General features: G+C 36.4%; 1 protein-coding gene across 2 annotated transcripts; it reads left to right on the forward strand.

Moving 5' to 3' along the window:
• Positions 1-9,211: 9,211 nt before the first annotated feature.
• On the forward strand, positions 9,212-18,115 carry LOC129276796 (multiple inositol polyphosphate phosphatase 1-like). Of its 2 annotated transcripts, XR_010295724.1 has the most exons (5): positions 9,540-10,211; positions 12,610-12,865; positions 15,140-15,362; positions 16,354-17,425; positions 17,526-18,115. XR_010295724.1 is itself a non-coding variant. In XM_064109588.1 (4 exons), exons 1-4 carry the CDS (start codon positions 9,627-9,629, stop codon positions 16,790-16,792), a joined length of 1,503 nt encoding a protein of 500 aa, XP_063965658.1. In that variant the 5' UTR covers positions 9,212-9,626; the 3' UTR covers positions 16,793-18,115. The 2 variants fall into 2 exon arrangements, 1 of the variants encoding a protein (XP_063965658.1); XM_064109588.1 differs by having other exon boundaries at positions 9,212-10,211; positions 16,354-18,115.
• The last annotated feature ends 1,234 nt before the right edge of the window (positions 18,116-19,349 follow it).

Below are 19,349 nucleotides of genomic sequence, written 5' to 3' on the forward strand. Positions count from 1 at the left end.
AATTTACAAATTGGTTTTTAAAAAGTGCTCTGTAAAAATGTCAGTTTTATGGTCTAAATTTTAACATTTGCTGCTTGCGCTGCGCGCTCGCAAATTTTGATTTATCAGGTACCTATTATTTTCGTGTATTCCATAAAGTTTTCAAAATATCCCTTTTCAGGTCTGATTGTCAAGACGTATCAGCTAGCGCGCTGCACGCTCGCATTTTTATTGGCGAGTTATATAAATGTTTCAATATTGATTATACAACAAACTACTTAAAATCCCCTTTTCATGACAGTTTATCAAAAATTTTAGCTTGCGATTTGCGCTCGCATTAATGGTCAAAAATATATTAACTGATGCATCTTATTCATAATCACAAAAGTGAAATGTCCAATTTTTATGCCATGATATCATCAGATTTCGCGCCCTCATTAGGCATTAATAAATATGATATTAATTTAATAATTAAATTGTCCCTTTTGTTTCATCTCGCGCTTAGCAAGAGGAATAGAAAGATAGTTATCATTTTCATATGATGAATTTAAAGCTCGCGCGATAACTTAATTTTCTTTTCATGATCCAATTTTAAGTCTAAATCTAAAAAAAGGGCTCGTGCTTCGCGCTCGCATTACTTGTTTGATTAGATACCCATCGTGTTCATGATTTAAAAAGGGTTTAGAATGTCCAATTGTCTGGTTGTAAAATCAAATAATTTCAGTTCGAGCTTCACTCTCGCAACAATAGTTCAGTTCTATTCTCATTCCTATTTATTCATTCTAAATCTGAAGAAAAATTCAGCTCGCGCTTGTTTACTATGTTCTGTATTTAAAAAAATGCCTAACCATCCATTTTTTCAGGTCGAATATCTAAAAAATTTATAGCTCGCGCTTTGCGCTCGCTCTATTTGATAAGTGACAATTTTTTCTATTCATGAATTACTGCAAACAGTCATTAACATATTCTTTTTTTTTTAAGACTAGTTAACAAAAGGTTAGCGGCTTAGTTATATACGTATATCATTCATACAAATATTGCTTAGAATGTCTGGTTTCATGGTCGAAATAAAAAAATTCAGCTCGCGCTTCGCGCTTGCATTTTGGGATCCTAAAAATATTCTAATCATGGATCACTGCGAATTGTCTTTCACAAGTCAAATTTGCAGGCCAGTGTATTAAATTTCAGCTCGCGCTTCGCGCTCACATGGATCGTTCATATTCGATACGCATCTAATCCATGAAAGCTGCTCAAAATGTTAAATTCTTAATATTAGACCTAGATCTATATGAAATATATATATAAGAGCTCGCGCTTCCCGCTCGCATGGTATTTGATATTCTGGCCACATGAAATACCCTATCTTGTTTCGAATAATGAAAATAAAGTTAGGATTATCCCCCTAATGAAATGATAAATCGGATTTGGTGGCCACGACGGGGAAATTGTGAATGAAAATAGTTTTCGGCCACTCCTATTGATGAAGGCTGGATCTGCCCCTGGGTATGACGAAAGAAAATGTGACTGAGGATAATGGGGAACTCTACCATGACTCAGGTTCGTCGGACGTCGGTAATCGGTATATACCGTTAATTGTCGGTAATCAGGGCCTTCACCAATCACCCCCCTGGAAATATACCTGTATAGCGACGCCCCTGCTTAGCGATCATCGTAGAGGTCAGGGGCGAAAATCTTTCCCAAAAGGTAGGGGGACAAGGGGCTGGAAAATTTGACAAGCAAAAAAAAAAGTTTATCACCCCAAAAGTAAGGTCATCTCGTCCTAAAATACATGTTTTATTTCGATTTTGAATGATGTATTTTTTTACCACAAATAGTAGGGGGACATTTGATATTGTGTCCCCCTACTATTTTAGGTAGGGGGGACACGTCCCCCCTGGGATTTCCGCCCATGTTAGAGTAGAGGTCAGTGGTTTTGCGATTGATTGTATTGACCACAATGTACAACTGCCAATAGTGAAGATCAGGCATAGGGCTATACGATCAGTTGCTGACCTGAGTCTGGGACCCAGTTTGCTAGGGCCGCAATGATCGTGGAATCGAATCTAATGAAATGTTAACTTATTACCCATTGCATGCATACGAACAATGCATGTTTAAAAAAGTCTTAATTAGGTGGTCTGTCATTAAGATGACAGATCACCTATTATATTCGTCAGAATTTTCTTTATTTTTATTGCCAAATCTTTGTCCACCTCTATCTCAAAATCGGGCATGTCAATTTCCTTGATTTTCATGTCATGTATGGGCATCATTATGGACATGGGAATGGAAACTTTTCAAGGTTATCAAATCATGATGACGTCATCTAGGCGCCATTTTGTAAAATTAAATGATTGATCATATCATCGCAACTAATCATCAAAAATCATCCATATTTGCATCATATCAAGTTCAGGTGACAGGTCATCAGGACATATCATCAGAGGTCATGCAAAGGTCACGACGCGCACGTACGCGCGCGTCAAAATTTTAAATTTCCCCAAATCGACCGTGGTCAAGTTTGGGTACGTTTCTGGTCATTTTGAGCATGTCAAGAATTTGCGCGCGCACAGGTATGCGTGCGCGTTCTTGCACCTACCATCGTTATGCATCTTCGAGTCATCATTTCTTTCATGTCTTTCCATTGTTCATTATCTTCTGATTAATTTGATACCTCATTCAGCCTCTTACGACCAATAATACGGGAATGCGCGTCCATTCAAATTTGCATTACGCGCGCGTAAATGGGCTAAAATATGCCTATATAAAATTCACTGTAGCTCTTCAGGGAGTCCGTTGACCCCAATTTTTCTTTTCATATTCGAATAGAGTATGAATAGGAGATATGATTTCATGCCACATTTGACTCTTAATTACATCGTGACGTCATCAAAATGGCGTCGGAACTAAGAACAAGTGTTTTCTGTTTCATGATGTCACCACAGTCATTTAAATTGATTTTAATTCCGTAAATCTTGTTCTGTTCTCGCCAAATTTTCAATATGTTTTAGCTTAGAATGTATCCTTTAGACAATATCTCCACTGTTTCATTTTAAAGCTTGTACTATTCTCAAAACTAGAATTTGTAGAGTTTTGTCATCATGCCAATTTGGAATTGCAAGAATGTACATTCAATGTCAAGTTGACAATATGTTTCCTATTTTGCTCTCTGTGCTTGTCGAACACACTGTGGCCGACTGGATAACACACCTGACTGGTATACCAGGGTTCGGTGGTTCAAACCTCGCTGGACCCCCTTTTTTTTTTTTTTTTTTTTTTTTGGTCCTTTTTAGGTGGTCTGTCATTAAGATGACAGATCACCTATTATATTCGTCAGAATTTTCTTTATTTTTATTGCCAAATCTTTGTCCACCTCTATCTCAAAATCGGGCATGTCAATTTCCTTGATTTTCATGTCATGTATGGGCATCATTATGGACATGGGAATGGAAACTTTTCAAGGTTATCAAATCATGATGACGTCATCTAGGCGCCATTTTGTAAAATTAAATGATTGATCATATCATCGCAACTAATCATCAAAAATCATCCATATTTGCATCATATCAAGTTCAGGTGACAGGTCATCAGGACATATCATCAGAGGTCATGCAAAGGTCACGACGCGCACGTACGCGCGCGTCAAAATTTTAAATTTCCCCAAATCGACCGTGGTCAAGTTTGGGTACGTTTCTGGTCATTTTGAGCATGTCAAGAATTTGCGCGCGCACAGGTATGCGTGCGCGTTCTTGCACCTACCATCGTTATGCATCTTCGAGTCATCATTTCTTTCATGTCTTTCCATTGTTCATTATCTTCTGATTAATTTGATACCTCATTCAGCCTCTTACGACCAATAATACGGGAATGCGCGTCCATTCAAATTTGCATTACGCGCGCGTAAATGGGCTAAAATATGCCTATATAAAATTCACTGTAGCTCTTCAGGGAGTCCGTTGACCCCAAATTTTTTCTCACTCTTTTATATATTCAATATTTCATTTGGAGATTTTGTAATTACGTCAATTTTAAGTTATTAGTGAAAATTACATATTTCCGCAACAAACGTCAATGACTTGACCGTATCTTCGTTTTTACTGGTCAGTTTTCTTCCAAATTTTGATATCGTATAGTGAAGACAATTCTCTACAAATAACGTGTGAATAATTTTGACTTTTGACCACAGCATCAATGTGTTATGATGTGTTTAAATTTTTGCAAATTTTTTCTGGACGTAATTTTTCAGAAATTCTTTAGAGAAATGTTTTATTAACCAATTGTACAGTCTTACTGAAAATTTCAAGCCCACTTGCCTTGCATTTTTTTATGTAGGACAATTTTTGTAATTTTGCCGGAACTTTTTAAGGGGCAATTTTAACATTGTAAAACATCATTTATGTATTTTTTAGTAAACGCTGCAATATTTAAACGCTATTGGGTTGAAAATTTTCATTCCGGACATTTTGCGGAAATTCCTGGATTTTTTTCTGTTTTTTCATTTTTACTTAATATAACATATAACAAATTTTCAGGTACCTTCTGTGAAATGAAAAAATTGTGCAATTTAGTTAATTACACATGTTCCCGAAATTTTGCGGGAAAATTGCCAGTATTTGAATCTTTTACCTGACTTTTTTTCAGTAAAAATCATCAAGAAAGAATTTTCAAGTAAATGTCAAAGTCATACACAATTAATAAATGGATATTGACAATTTTTGACGGAAAATATTATTTGAAATGTTTAAAAATTTTCAGAAATTTGGCAAACATTTACAAAAAAATCTGGTTCTTTTATCAAATACATCACTCATGAGTTTTGAGGTGAATGCTGTGAAATTATAGCATTATGAAACTTCTCATTAAAATTTATTGAAATGTAGCAGAAAATTTGAACAAAAATATTTAAGATATTTTAGCTTTTAAAAAGTATCACCTATGAATTTTCAAGTATTCTGTGAAATTAATACCCACTGACATTGTGAAATGTCAGTGGGTGAAATAAAAAAAAAAATGCTCAAAGTACAAAGAATTTTTAACAAGAATTTGCATAAAAAACATCAAACTGTCGATTAAAAATTAGCTGCTGTGAAAATTAAGGCGCCTTTCATTGCGCAATTTTGGAAAGCCAATTTCGGTAAAATCGTCTGAGATTTTTGGAGAGTTTTTAAGCCGGCATTTTACGTGCTCCTAACTTTATTTCGTATTTAACATATTGCATTATCACCACCATCATTATAATCATCACGATTGTCATCACTACATTTATAATCACATTTAGCAATGGTCAAAATTTATTCCTTTGATGTCTATGATCAAGATTATCAATCATATCTGAATGATTCATTCCCGGGATTCATTTTATACAACATTAGCCGACAATGAATGAAAAATCATGACAGACCACCTAATTCGTCCGCATGACGAATTAAAATCTAGTTTATTTCTATTTCTTTCCTGCCCTTTTTACTCAGAAGATTTCTAACATTTTGTATATCTATTCATACATTCATTTTATTTATTGAAAATTCTGCATGCTTCTTTCTGTTTGGAAAGAACATTGTGCAAAATGGCATTGATGGATTTCCACACAGTTAAGGTTGACCGGATCAATCGTAACTCTTTGTATATAAGACGGGACTCTGGTGTTGTAATGTTATGTTGGTGGAATGACACTGTATATCACTGAGAAGGACACATGACTGATTGAACTCTCAAATATCAAGTTTATTTAACAACAACTCGGAGCCCTTACATCTTGGTTACATGTCGCGTTACCTAGCAACCCCTGGCAACCACGCGCATGCATAAACATATATCATATCATAACATGACAGGTGTAGCATAATGCAACAGAAGAAACCTTTACAAACAAAAATATTCTTATAATCAAAACAAAAGCAGAAAAAATACACAGAAGAGGACAAACAAAAGGGGATAGAGACAAGAAAAACGAAGTAAAGAAACAAAAATTAAAGGAGAAAAAAGAAAACGAAAGAGAAAAAAAGAATATAATAGAATAGAAAAGAACAGAAATAAAAAAAAGATAAAGTAATAAGAAATAGAAAAAGAAAAGAAAAAGAAAGAAAACAGTATAAAAAGAAAAGAAGGAATTACCATGAAAAAAGATAAAAAGGGGAAATATGGAGGAGAAAGAAAGACAAATAATTCAAATATGAAAGAAACTCACTTCTTTCAAAGAAAAGACGAACACTTATTAAAAAAATGAAAAAAAGCTTTTGAAATGATCATTTTTAAAAGCTGTGGTAAAATAGTAAATTCTCACCGGTTGTCAATTTAAGGAAAGAAAAAGAAACTGTTTCAATTTCAACAGAACAAGGCTAGCATGATTTCTTGCAGGAGGTACTGATGAATGAAATTAACGCACCAACATCGCTGCGCATTGCGAGTTTTATAGAGCAGGGGATGATCCAGGATTTTCCGAGGAAAATTTGACAAGCCAATAAAAAAGGTTTTTTTCCCTATAATTCAAGGGGGGCATATTTGTGTACGAACGTCATATTTACATTAAAAAATTGATTATTGTTCTCTATGGGGGTGCGCAGGGCACGGGCTGGATGTGCCCCCCCCCCCGGATCCGTCACTGATATATAGACAAAGACAAAGAGAAAAGGGGGGGGGGAATAATATGAGCAATTATGACTGATAAAAAAAAAAAATAACATTAAAGTGGGATAGAACGAAATCATATTATTACTATATAGATAATGATTCCCCGACCTCGATTTTTTAATGGTAATAGGTGCTAATATATATTTTTTTTTTCGCATGCTCACCCTTCATAACGAACTTTAAATCTGAAAGCCTGGAGACTGCGAAGACTTCTTAATATGCGCTTTCGGCACCTCTGAATGGTTATCTCAAGAAGTCGTTGGATGGTTGCCGCTGGGACGCCCTCTCAGGTACGATGGACTCTATACCCTGATATCAGTGGCGCCTGCATTCTTTCGAAGCTGTCCAGTTTTACTTTAATGTGGGCCCTCGTCGTGTTTATCTTAACATTGCCATAGGATTTGTTATATATATATATATATATATATATATTCATTCAAAATTCTCCTTTTAATAATTATGATAGGATAAAATAATTATTATTGTCCTCATTTCCCCACCTTTTAGTTTAATCGTTTCATCACGTTAATAGTATCCCAAATAATTTTCTTCGTAAATTTGTGATTAATGAAACGTCATGTATGTATATTGTTTTCTTAGAATGAATTTCAGTTGGCTTCGATTGTCTTATTCTCCTCGCTATTCTGTTTTTAAACTTTCTTTCAAAATAACTGACTGAGCTTTATTTACCTATGTGGAAATACCTGCTCTTTGTTAATAGCGCGTGGGATTGAGGCCAGTTCTGAACTGTTTTTTTTTTCTTCTTGTGATTGACTGTGGTCATAAAATGAAGAGCTTGATTCCAAAAGGGCTAAATCTAGTTTTGACCAAAACTGATTTTTAAATATAAATATTATGTACACATGGGGAATAAAATGCACTATCGCATCTGAAAATATTTGGGGGAAGGTTCGCAAAAACTGATTTCAAATTCGGAATAAAATATTTAATTTGTAGAATAATTGTCAATCTGTGTTATTCCTCGAAAGCTATTTCATGTTTATATCCAATTTGTATTACTTTGCATAATGTTACATGATTGAGTATTCGCCTATTTTTTTCTTTTTAAGTTCAGTATGCCAATTGTTGAGACAAAAGCCAATTACTTTTTATTCTTATCTGATTTATATTACTTTGCAAATGTTACACGTACGTGTCTATTTTACTCAACAAGCCCAATCAAGATTTTAGCCCTTTACTCTAAATTCATTATCCGATTTACATTTCTTTGGATACTTTTTAATATCCATCTTTTATTATCTTATAGATCTACTCGATTTAGACTTCGTGTATATGATATAATACTTATATAATATAATGCTTATCTAAGCATATGCTTAATATACTCGATTAAGATTTAAGCCATTTACGCTTTGTTCATAACCAATTTATATTACTTTGGATACTTTATATTCTTCTGTTGATATGCTATACGTGATGTTAAAATTAGATTTATAGCCATGTGTAGCCATGTACTGAGGTAATTAAGGTGAATATTACCTTGCAATGTTATATTCACTTTTATTACCTCATTACATCCAGTATACTTATATATACACTGTAAAAACTGTAGTGTTAAAACTGACACCAGTCGGTGTTAATAGAGGACCACACCCTGAGGTGTTAAAATTACACCATCGAGATTTACCATAACACCAAATAGTGTAAATGTAACAACCAATGGTGTTGCAATACCACCTATAGGTGTTAAAATAACACTGTCAATTTAACACCGGTGTAAAATAACTGGTGTGGTCTTCTATGTACACCGGTTAACACCACAGTTTTTGCTGTGTAGATCTAGTTATGCATATTATGATAGCATATTCCACGAACTATGAAATTAGCCTCTCTTGTTTACGTTACAGTCAATAAAACGATTTTTTTACCAATAAATATGAGGCTTATAGTAGGCCAAAACCATTCTTGTATTGCCTCGTATACTGTTCTCCGATCTGGTCATCGTCTTTGCAGTCATGTCGTTCTTAGTTAATTTGATTTATTGATATTTGATTATACGTCAAACGAGTGTCCGTCTGCGTTTTGTTTGCTGCTAAGTTTGTTAATGTTTCGTTTTACATTCAAATCCTAATGTGAATTTTAATGCCGTAACATTCTGTACATACGTTATGCATTTTGTAAATATGTTTATTGTTATTCAGGGCCCCATGGAAGACCACTACTTATTGGTGAATGGGCTACCCTGTCAAAATATCAAAAATAAATAAATAAATAAATAAATAGCTTCACTATGCAAATCTTTCATTCATTTTATCAGGGTATCGAATATGTTGCAATTATTAGACATTAAAACGTAGGGAAAAGTACGCATAAATGTTTAGGGAGCTATGGGGTCGAGGGGTAATAAACTTATCTAGGGTTTACGTTCAAAGTCCATGTAAGAGCATTATGGTTTTCACCCTATAGGCCTATAGTATGTTTTTCAGAAGGGCGCTATGCTCATGTTTACTGCATTAAAAAATAAGAATAAATACCCGAATAGCCGATTTCGTAGAATGAAATGATAAAAGGCAAGTATTATTCTCTCTTGCTAGGTCACTAAACTTTAAAAAGTGACATCACAGAACCGTTTAACAGGTTTAGTGTCATTCATCCTGCCATGAAAAGAAATCACATTTTAATCATTCGGGAGAAAATATCGTTTAGAAAACTAAACCGTTTCTCTCGAAACTGTCAAAAATTCTAATTGTTTCATAAGTCAAACAACATGTAAATAAACCTGAAATAAAGTTCAATGTCAATCCTTTGTATATTTTACTAAAAGATCGAACATTATAATGATGTGTCTAGTTCCCGCTTAAACTCCGGCCCAAACTTAAACCTTTTCGACAAATGAGACGCTTTTGTTGAGTTCGGACGTTGCTCATTAAGGTTATTCCGAAATTAATGTTAAACCCCGGAACACTACACGCCCGCTCGACTTCCCTGGGATCGCTCGAACTCAGAACAAGTTTAAGTGCGGGTCATCGCGGGACGTGTCAACAACTACTCCCAAAATGCATCTTCGACTAATATCAGTTCTTGTAATCACCATCGCCTGTGCCCATGGTCAAGGACCAGCAGGTCCATCAGCACGCTACAGCACGAAGACTGGATACGAAACGAGCTTCGAACCGGGAACCGACGAAAAGGCCCAGCGGTTGAGGGACTGGCAGACGATAGCTCGAGATGTCGGGGAGAGCGCCTCGTTGACCGGCTGCAAGCCAGCAGGCGTCTATGTAGTCCATCGACATGGACTGCGCTACCCCAGCGATGGCGATATCGAAGATTACAATGTCATCTTGGCGAGGATGAAACTGACCGGCGTCAACGACGAGTTCGACTACCTGCTCAACATCACGGATAACCTCTATCCGATAGCTGTGGAAGGCTCTCTACATCCTGCTGGGTTGGCTGAAATGGAAGAGTTGGGTACAAGAATCAAACAACGTCTTCCAGAATTGTTCGTCGAAGATGGTCTCTCTGGATTCGACTTCCAAGGCACGTATCGACAGCGGACGATCGACAGTGCTCAAGGTTTTATCAACGGTCTTCAAGGTCTGGAAGCAAATTGTACCGTCTCGAGCAAATCGTCAACAAGGGTAAGTTGATTCATTTCATGAATAGAGCCCCAAATACAAACAGTTACTGCAATTCTGGTAGAAGGAACCGATTCCCTAGTTGCCCCTCTTCAGGTGTGTGGCAATTCAAGCTCGCACCTTCATGACCTTGGCACTGCCTATTTGAATTTTTTTTTTAGATAGCTGCAAATAAACTTGAAGTCCATTAACGTTCCAAACTTCAGTTATAGTCAATAAGTCAATAAGAAATAAAGAGCGAATCACAATACAGTTTTATTGAAATCACATCTTTCTTTATGATGACAACTCTTTGACGTTTGTTTCGAGTTGTTTCTCCATAAATTGGATCTTGTCAATTGATATTTTGTTCAAAAGTGTACGAGGTAGTCGTGTCTCCAATTATATATCCAGTGCACATTAAAAAATCATTTAAACTTTCCTGAGGTAATCTATATAATCCTGTGGATATTGAAGTTATGCATTTTTACATAGAAACGAGGACATTGCATACATAGTTGTTTGCTTCTCTCATATTACACTTATTCATCTCATAGTCCACTGTCTCAGTATCTTTTAATGAAAATAAAATGTGTGTATGTGTGTGTGTGGAGGAGGGTGGGTGCGTGTGTGTGGGGGTGAAGGAGGGGGGGGGGGGGATGGTTGCCGCTGCCCATTTCCTGTATGGCCGAGCCTAAGCATGCATAAGTTACCCTAGCTTATACAGTAAGCATGGTTTTACATACAAGTTCATCAACTGCCGAGATATTATGTTATAGAATGAATCTGCCATTGATTATGACAGGGCAGCCATCGATTATGACGTATAGCTAGGCATGATGGGACTCGTTTTCAACAGGCATCCTATTTCTATCAATATACACTTCCTATAAACATGGTTATAAAGCATGGAGCTATATATATGTTAATAGCTCCATTGTTAAAGAATAAAACTGCGTTATGAGAACAAAGTTATATGGTGAGGGGGCATACGTACGTAGGATGCGATTTTGGCTTAAATTGCAAGCGGATATGAGAATATTTCCGGAGTGGTAAGTTTTTCGGCGTTTAACAACATGCCATCGTGATTGTTTGAAGTGAAATGAAACGAGCAACAGTAGAAAACACCCCACACCTGAGAGAAAAAAACAGGAAGAAAAGAATTATGGAGGAGAAAAGAAGAAGAAGAAGGAGGAGGAGGAGGTCTGAGGAGAAGAAGAAAAAAAAACATAAAATGATGAATACAATACATGCACATCCCTATTTGGTACGGGTCCTGGAAACTTTCTGCGTTTTCAATGGTAAAACTATTTTTGTATTAGTTTTGATACTGTCTTCAAAATGCTCCCATAGGGTGAAAATTAATGTATCAAAGTCCAAAACATTCATGGATATATTGACTGTTCGATGCAATGCATTATATTGTTATATAATGTACATTTGTTTTCCATAGAAGATGATGTAACTGAATCGAGTTTAATGATTATGATAAGCACTTTGCCCTTTCCTGTGTCTTTCAAGAGTTCATGCAGCTTATGGGAACTACACAGTGCAATAGTTTATCATGTTTATTGGACTGTTCGGTGTTACAAAATGTTGATAAATTGCGCCCACGGCCAAAATATGAGCCCACGTAATTACAGTCACTATTCCCTGTACAGAATCGATTATGTCTACATCCCAGATTTTAATTATGCAATGACGGCTCGGTTTCTGTAGCAAAATAACGATAGTGATTATATTGGCTTTATTTTCGAGTTACTTGGGACATATACACATGGCATGTGTATGGCACGAGTCGTAGACGAGCGCAATATTTGTAACGTGAATGCAGTCTATGCGATATGTATACTACACCAATATTTATAACAAAAATGCGAGCATTTCATTCTTTTACACGGTTTGAAAATCAACTCTGTATTGTTTGATTTTATTCCATTCTTCTATTCGATTTGAATGACAATAACGATTTCTCAAAATTACGAATATTGACAGTTCTGTCACCGATGATTGATAATGATTTTAGCGCACTGATTATTGATATTGATTTCAATATTGTGTCTGTTATTTTTGCGTTTTTTTTAATTTTATATCTGACATTGAAGGGGAAGATGGAAATCTAAACAATGTATTCAGTATAAAACAAGCAGATGAATGGTGCCTTTGGTAGAAAACGGGACATCAAAAACACAATGGCTGCTAATCAGTAATGGTCGTTAATGTAAGAATGTAGCCAATATAGGCATACTGCCAAATGATATTTTAGAAAATTGAAAAAAAATCAAGGTCATTAAAAGCACAATATGTAGTAGAAAAATAAAATTGTGAAAAATCATACACATTTCAGTTTTGGTTGACCGATCTGCATGATTAGTTTTCATTTTGAATAAATGTTTTGTGACTATCTTTTTCTTGTTGATAGGACGAATTAACTTGTACGTTCAATTCGACGACGAACACTGAAACAGTAGCCATCGACCACGCACTCGAAGGCGAAGACCTCCTGTTGAAGTTCTACGAGAGCTGTACCAACTTCATCACCGACGTCGACGACAACGATGCCGCGGTTATCGAAGTTGATAGGTTCGGTGAGGGACCAGAACTCACTTCGGCCTATCAATCGGTGGCCGATAAACTCGCCCCCATAGGATGGACATCACCATGGAACATGACAAAAGGTGACCCAAGGCCCTCTTTCCTCCACTAAATTATCTAAGAGCAATTGATGTTTGAATAAAACTAATAAAATAGATACATATTTTTTCTCATTCAAGGCCTTCATTGTATTCTTTCTCGATGAAGATTTCCAAAGGTTTTGTGCCAAATTTTCCGAAATACATGGCCTCAATTTCCCGGAACTCCTTTCTGCTGCTGTCGATCAAATGAATCCATCAAAGTCATCTTGCGCTCGGGGCCTAACAGGGAAGTTGACTTGGCTGTGATATGGTTAATGATCTTTTATATAAAAGTGGCTCGCATTATTAATAAGGCACATTAATTCATAAACAGAAAAACGTTCAATAATGTAAACGTAATTGCGACCGTTGATTGTGATCATCCATGTAGTGTTTACAGGGGCCGCGGAAGCGGGGGGGGGGGGGGGGGGCTTGAGCCCCCCACTTTTTTCCAAAACCGTGTACAAAAACGTAAAAATGACCATATGATTGTGATTTTTTGCATGGTCAGCCACCCACTTTGAAAACCGTTCCGCGGCCCCTGGTATTACATATCCATTAAACATGCATGCAAATAGGCTGATGTTTAGCAAGAACAAGTAGACTTAACTGCCCACTTATCATAGGTCGAAATAAATCAGTATTATTAAGTTGACCTTTCATTGATATTTTCACTACCATTATACATGTATAGTTATCCATTTCTGTTTCCCCTTTTATATGGATGTAATTTCAAACTATACACGCAGGGCTGGTGACCCTTTGTTAGTAGTCTGCAAGCACAGACACGCATTTGACACTAAATAGTCTCACTACTTCAGACTGCATTATCCACGATGCGAAACCAAGGGTCTGTGCATGAAGACTAGTTTGTTGATCGCTTAACTTTTATTTCCCTATCTAATATTTTCAAAAATCTTCAAATTCCCCCTCGTTATGTCTCTTCCTCCTTGTTATTCCACGAAGTGAAGTGTATTCTTCCGTTATGCCCCCATTATGCGCCCCGAGTATGTGTCATTTTGGAGATTGTCCAAGGCTTGGGAGGGGTAAAGGAAATTGATGTTAGATATATATTTCCGCCTCCTACCATGCCTACCAGAGCTCATGCACAATATTTCCCAGGTTTTATTGAGAGATTTTTATGTTCCCCATTAATTCCTTTAAAGTAAAGGAATCAATGAGGGAGAGAGAGAGAGATGAGTCAGGGAGAAGGACGGGGGTGCATTTTTCTAAACATAATAGGTGAATCACTTTGGGTACAAAATGCATAAAAGCCATTCTTATATTGATGTCTACATACACTTATCTCTTGATTATACATTTAAGATGTAGGCCGTGTAGTCATGATAGTGTCCTGGAGAAAAACCGAGGGCGAATATTTGTTGTCCTATTGAAAGATACATTATCTCTATCCTGTTTGCATGTTAAACTATTATAACAACTGAGATTGGTATATTCTCGTGTATGTGGCCATCCATGGATATCACATGTCTCTCACGGTTTCATCATTATCTGTGATTTTTTTTAAATTAAGGTTGTTAGTGATGATTTAAAGCTTTATCCATGTTTGTCCGTATGGTATCTTTACTGAGCTCCTTGGAATATGTATTATTTCAAAGGGAAGTTCACCATATAATTTAATTATAATAAATTTACTGAAAACATGATAGAGAACAATACTGGTGAAGGTTTGATGAAAGGCCCTCAAAGAAAAAGAGAGTAAAGAAATTCTACACTGTTTGATTTGTGACGTCATATACCGTGACGAGCAGATGCATCATTATTTCGTGTGATACAATTCCATAAAATCATATTTTCTTGTGGTTCTCAATGAATAAAAATATTTTTTTTGTGAAATGGTTAAAAGGGTAGAAAAAATACTTTCACATTTTATTGAAATTATATCACACGACATAATAGCTCCTCGTTTGTGAGGTCACAAAAAATGATAAGAAAATGTCATTACTCCGTTTATTGTGACTTCCACGGATGTTCGCCAAAATAATGCATTCCAATTGTTGTTTTGCTTTTATCAAAATCAAATTTACTGCAGAGTAAACTTTCCCTTTAATGCCAGTCTATTTCCAAATCAGTCATTTGGCATGCCATATCTTAGTTTAGGGAGAAAGTCTTTAGAACAAACATATTTTAAAGTATCCCAATATTTATATAGGATGGCTCAGAATTGGACATACTCTAATACTAGGCCAACATTTAACGAAAAGCATTCTTAGCACTATTTTCTCATCGTGTGATATTATCGAACCTATCCTACAGATGACCTTGAAGTTATGCATCATATGTGTGGCTATGAAAGTGGATACTACGGTTCCTCCCCCTGGTGCAACCTCTTTTCAAATAACGAGTCTTTGGCAGTGGAATACTGGCTTGATCTTAAACAGTACTGGACAGAGGGTTATGGCTACGACATCAATCACCAAATGGCCTGCCCACTCGTTGATGATATCCTCAACTATATGACGTCAGTTATGACAAATAGGTAAGATTTTGATGAAAACCCGGTTATGTCCGAACTAATGGAAACCCCAAACACGCATTTTTTCGAGGCCCACGGTGGCACAAATGTGATTTCATCTCCCGGTAAACAGCAATGATAAACAAACCGAACAGGCGAACTTGCTGCAATTGCCCTAAGCGAAATATGGATAGTTATTGGTTCCATGACGGGTCCAGCCACAACTGTTCCGATGGAAAATCTGCACGTTAAGCCAAACCATGGAGCTATTCATGTAATAGCTCCATGGCCAAACATAAAAACTTACCTCCATAAACCCTAATTCTTATCTTTACATTATTCTGAACCAAATACTCTATTACAATCCTAACTCAAACGATCGATATGCCCTCTGAGGTCGGAGCAAACGTCTCAGGAGCAAATGTCGTGTCATCGGATATTGAACCAAAGTCATTTGTTGAGAGCACTATAGTCCAGCATATTATTGTTCTGAATTAGTGACGTCACTGATTTGATAGAAAACCAATTGAATTAAGAGATCAAAGTTTTTAATAGGGTATAATTATTGAGGAGTTCAAGTACCTTAGGAGATAGGCAAAATAAAAATCCAAGGACATTAAGAAAGTCCAATGTTGCATGCATTGACGTATGAGCACAGGATGTGGGAACACCGTTGCATTTATTCCAAGGCAGAAAATTCATTTTCTTTTCTTTACAATATTTTCTTAGCATTGGCAGCGGTCTATCATAAGTCGCCCAACCTTTTGAGTATTTGTCATTGATCCGACGTGGGATCCTTGGTCGGAGGAAGGTCAGAGTATCTCTGTCCAGACGGGCACTACTCCTACCTTTCATTCGACTGGACTTCCTCTGACCCTTCCTCCGACCAAAACAGCCTACGTCTGGTTCGTGATCTGATAAATATCTTTAGAATTTTAATCCTTTCATTGTATAATTTTACTTTGATTAGTAACCCAGGTCTGATCAAGGCTTTTGTCAACCTTATTTTCTACAGAACCCATAGAGGCAGTTTCAAGTTCGGCCATTCATCTACTTTTCAACCTTTACTGGCGATTCTCGGCCTTTACATGGACACGCCCAAACTACTCGCCAGCAACTATGACGTCAGCGTGAACCGCGCCTGGAGAAGCGGTCGTATATCACCCATGTCCGGTCACCTAAGCTTCAACGTTTTCCAGTGTCCTAGCGAGCAGAACCGCGTACTGGTTCTTCACAACGAACTCCCGATCAAGGTCGGAAACTGCGAGGATTTCTTCTGCGCCTATGACGAGGTGGCGTCGCATCTCAAAACGTCTTCGAATGGTTGCCAATGGGACGCCCTCTGCGGGACCGATGGATTGTACCCTGGAGTCGGTGGCGCTGAAGCTCTTTCGAAGGTGTCCATTTTAACACTGATGTGTGCTCTACTTGTGTCTTTCTCTTCGTCGCCATAGAGATTATGTTAATTGAATTTCTTTCTCTTTTTTTTTTAGCTGAACAATGCTGAACACTATATTGACGGAGTTTCTTTGAATATACGGATGACGTAGTCTTATTAGTCGTACATTTTTATCGTAACAGTCTCAGTACAAATGTTAATGATTTGCGTACTTAAGGCTACACCTAGATTATCACAACTGTCAACTTCAAGGATCGATGCCACTCAATATTAAACTAACATTGAGTAGTAAGATTCTTTTTACTCTGTTTCTAAATTCATAGATGTTTGAGTGCACAATCCATGGTTGATTTTTAACTCTTTCCACAACAAACCATCGTAATCCTGGTTCATAGCTCAAATTCTTTTCATCATATAAAGCTTCTTGTTTGTAAGGGGCATTTATACTAGATGAACACTTAAATATCTTGCACAATGATTTGTAGGACTTTGTCTTTGTGTTCCTGCGATAATTGTCTAAAATCTTCCTGCTTGCGATTTTGGAGGCATTTTAGTTGGAGAGCAGGGTCAGCCCTATGAAATGAGAGTAGTGGATAAAGAGGGGGAAAGGATGAAGAAAAAGATATATAAACAAAGAAGAAACAACAGTAGGAAAATTTGAGATCTGGGCGTCGTTGCATAAACAATAGTATTATGTTAACTTTGCCATCCAATGGTAACTTTCAAAGAACCATTGATTTTGATTGGCTGATGAGCATTACCATGAAAGTTTCCATTTGATGGCAAAGTTACTATAATAATAAGTTTTGTGTAACGGGACCCTAGGTCTCTGCATGGAATCGTACGAACGCGACCCATGCTTCTCATATTTTCAACCTATGCATCGCGATGGTCGTGCGTTCCCCGCACGAGCTATATGTGCATTATTGTGTGGTCTTTAAATTATATGAGAACCAATAATGACAACCGTAATGCTGAGAAGGTAATCGTAGTCTCACTCTCACTAAAAAGTGATGTACGAACTGTTTTGATATGAAAGAGTAAATTCAAGTTTTGTTACGGAAGAATTAATAAGTGTGAGACTAAATTTAATAAAATTTCAATTTCCATTTCAATTATTTTGATTGATCATTGAGTGCTTCTTTAGGTTGATATCTATAAAAGTTATGTACATTATATGTTAAACATGCTGTGATGATGGGAGCTTTAGGCATCGGAAACGCGGACAGACTACAGGCCTAACGGTTCTCACAGAAAAGAGGGAATGATAGATTTAAGGTACCTTCAGGATATATTTTCATTTGTATCGTTTGTTGAGGCTTCTATAGAAGACGATGGTATCAAGATAATTGGATTTGGAAATGAGTTATATTGATTATACCCGACTCTTAATGCTGTTACTTAATTTTTTTTAAACTTGGGCGCCAATACTACACGGATTTTGGGTAAGCCTTATTGGTGAATTAATATCACAGACCGTTTCTTAGGAAGTCTTATCGATGTTAGTTGACTTGAAATGAGTATGTGATTATAGAGAGTGTGACAGCATCTTCAAACATTGTACACGTCAAAATTCTGTCGCAAAGCATGTAAAATTTGGAAAAAAATAAGAAAAACGCAACCAATGATTCATCTTCGTAATCATTCCATTCGGTGAATTTTCTTAACGAATAATTTTGAACGGACTTATATTACAAAGGCTAAAAACTTAGAATCCAGCCTTTTGCATTTTCAGGGCCAACCGTTTAAGGGATTTTTTTTTTCAAGCTTATGATAGTTATTAAAGTGATTGGTTAACATTGGTTTGACTTTTTAAAAATCTGAGCTAGAAGGTCACACTTGTCACCTGTGTCTGTAATATGTTACAAAAATGAAGCCCAGAAAAAATTGCGTTCGAAAATAATTATTTAGTGCTTCAAAAATTGAAATATAAAGTGACCGAAAACACCATCTTAATTTCATCCCATACACTTATGTGTACTATTTTAGGCGTCTATAAGACGCCTATTTACAAAATCGGGGTTTGCCTTGTAGTTTTAGCTTTTCATTCTCAATAATGTTTGTTTTCAGGGTTTATTAGTTCTAATACATGCACTTGTACACATGTTTCATCTTGGTTTGATAATTTTTTTAATCGGCTGCTCACAAAGTTAAACAATACCTTTAAAAGAAAATGGAAGGGAATGTGAGGTGCATGCGATATATAGATAGGCAGGATGGGCCTTATAGTCCAGGATAGAAGAGGCATAACCTTGTTTTTTCATATGTACAATATTTTTTCATGGTTTCTTGTCAATTCGAGGGTGCTGATTACGAATCTGAATGATGCCACTCGTGTAACCTTGAGCATTTTCCGCAAATTGGCAAAATCCAATATGGCTGCCAAAATATGCAAATCACCCATGAAAATCATAAAATTGCCAGCAGACTGGCTACAAAATGTATGTAATTGTGTTGTAGGAGTGAAATAATCTGAAAAAACGATTTTAGAAAAAATATTAATTGTATTGATATTCAAAATGGCCGCCATATACCCTATTATGTACAGTATGAATAGGGAAAACTATTTTTCAAAAAAATGATCCCTAAACTGCAAGTAATTGTGATCTATG

Source organism: Lytechinus pictus, chromosome 14 (assembly GCF_037042905.1).
Source record: "Lytechinus pictus isolate F3 Inbred chromosome 14, Lp3.0, whole genome shotgun sequence".
Classification (NCBI taxonomy): domain Eukaryota; kingdom Metazoa; phylum Echinodermata; class Echinoidea; order Temnopleuroida; family Toxopneustidae; genus Lytechinus; species Lytechinus pictus.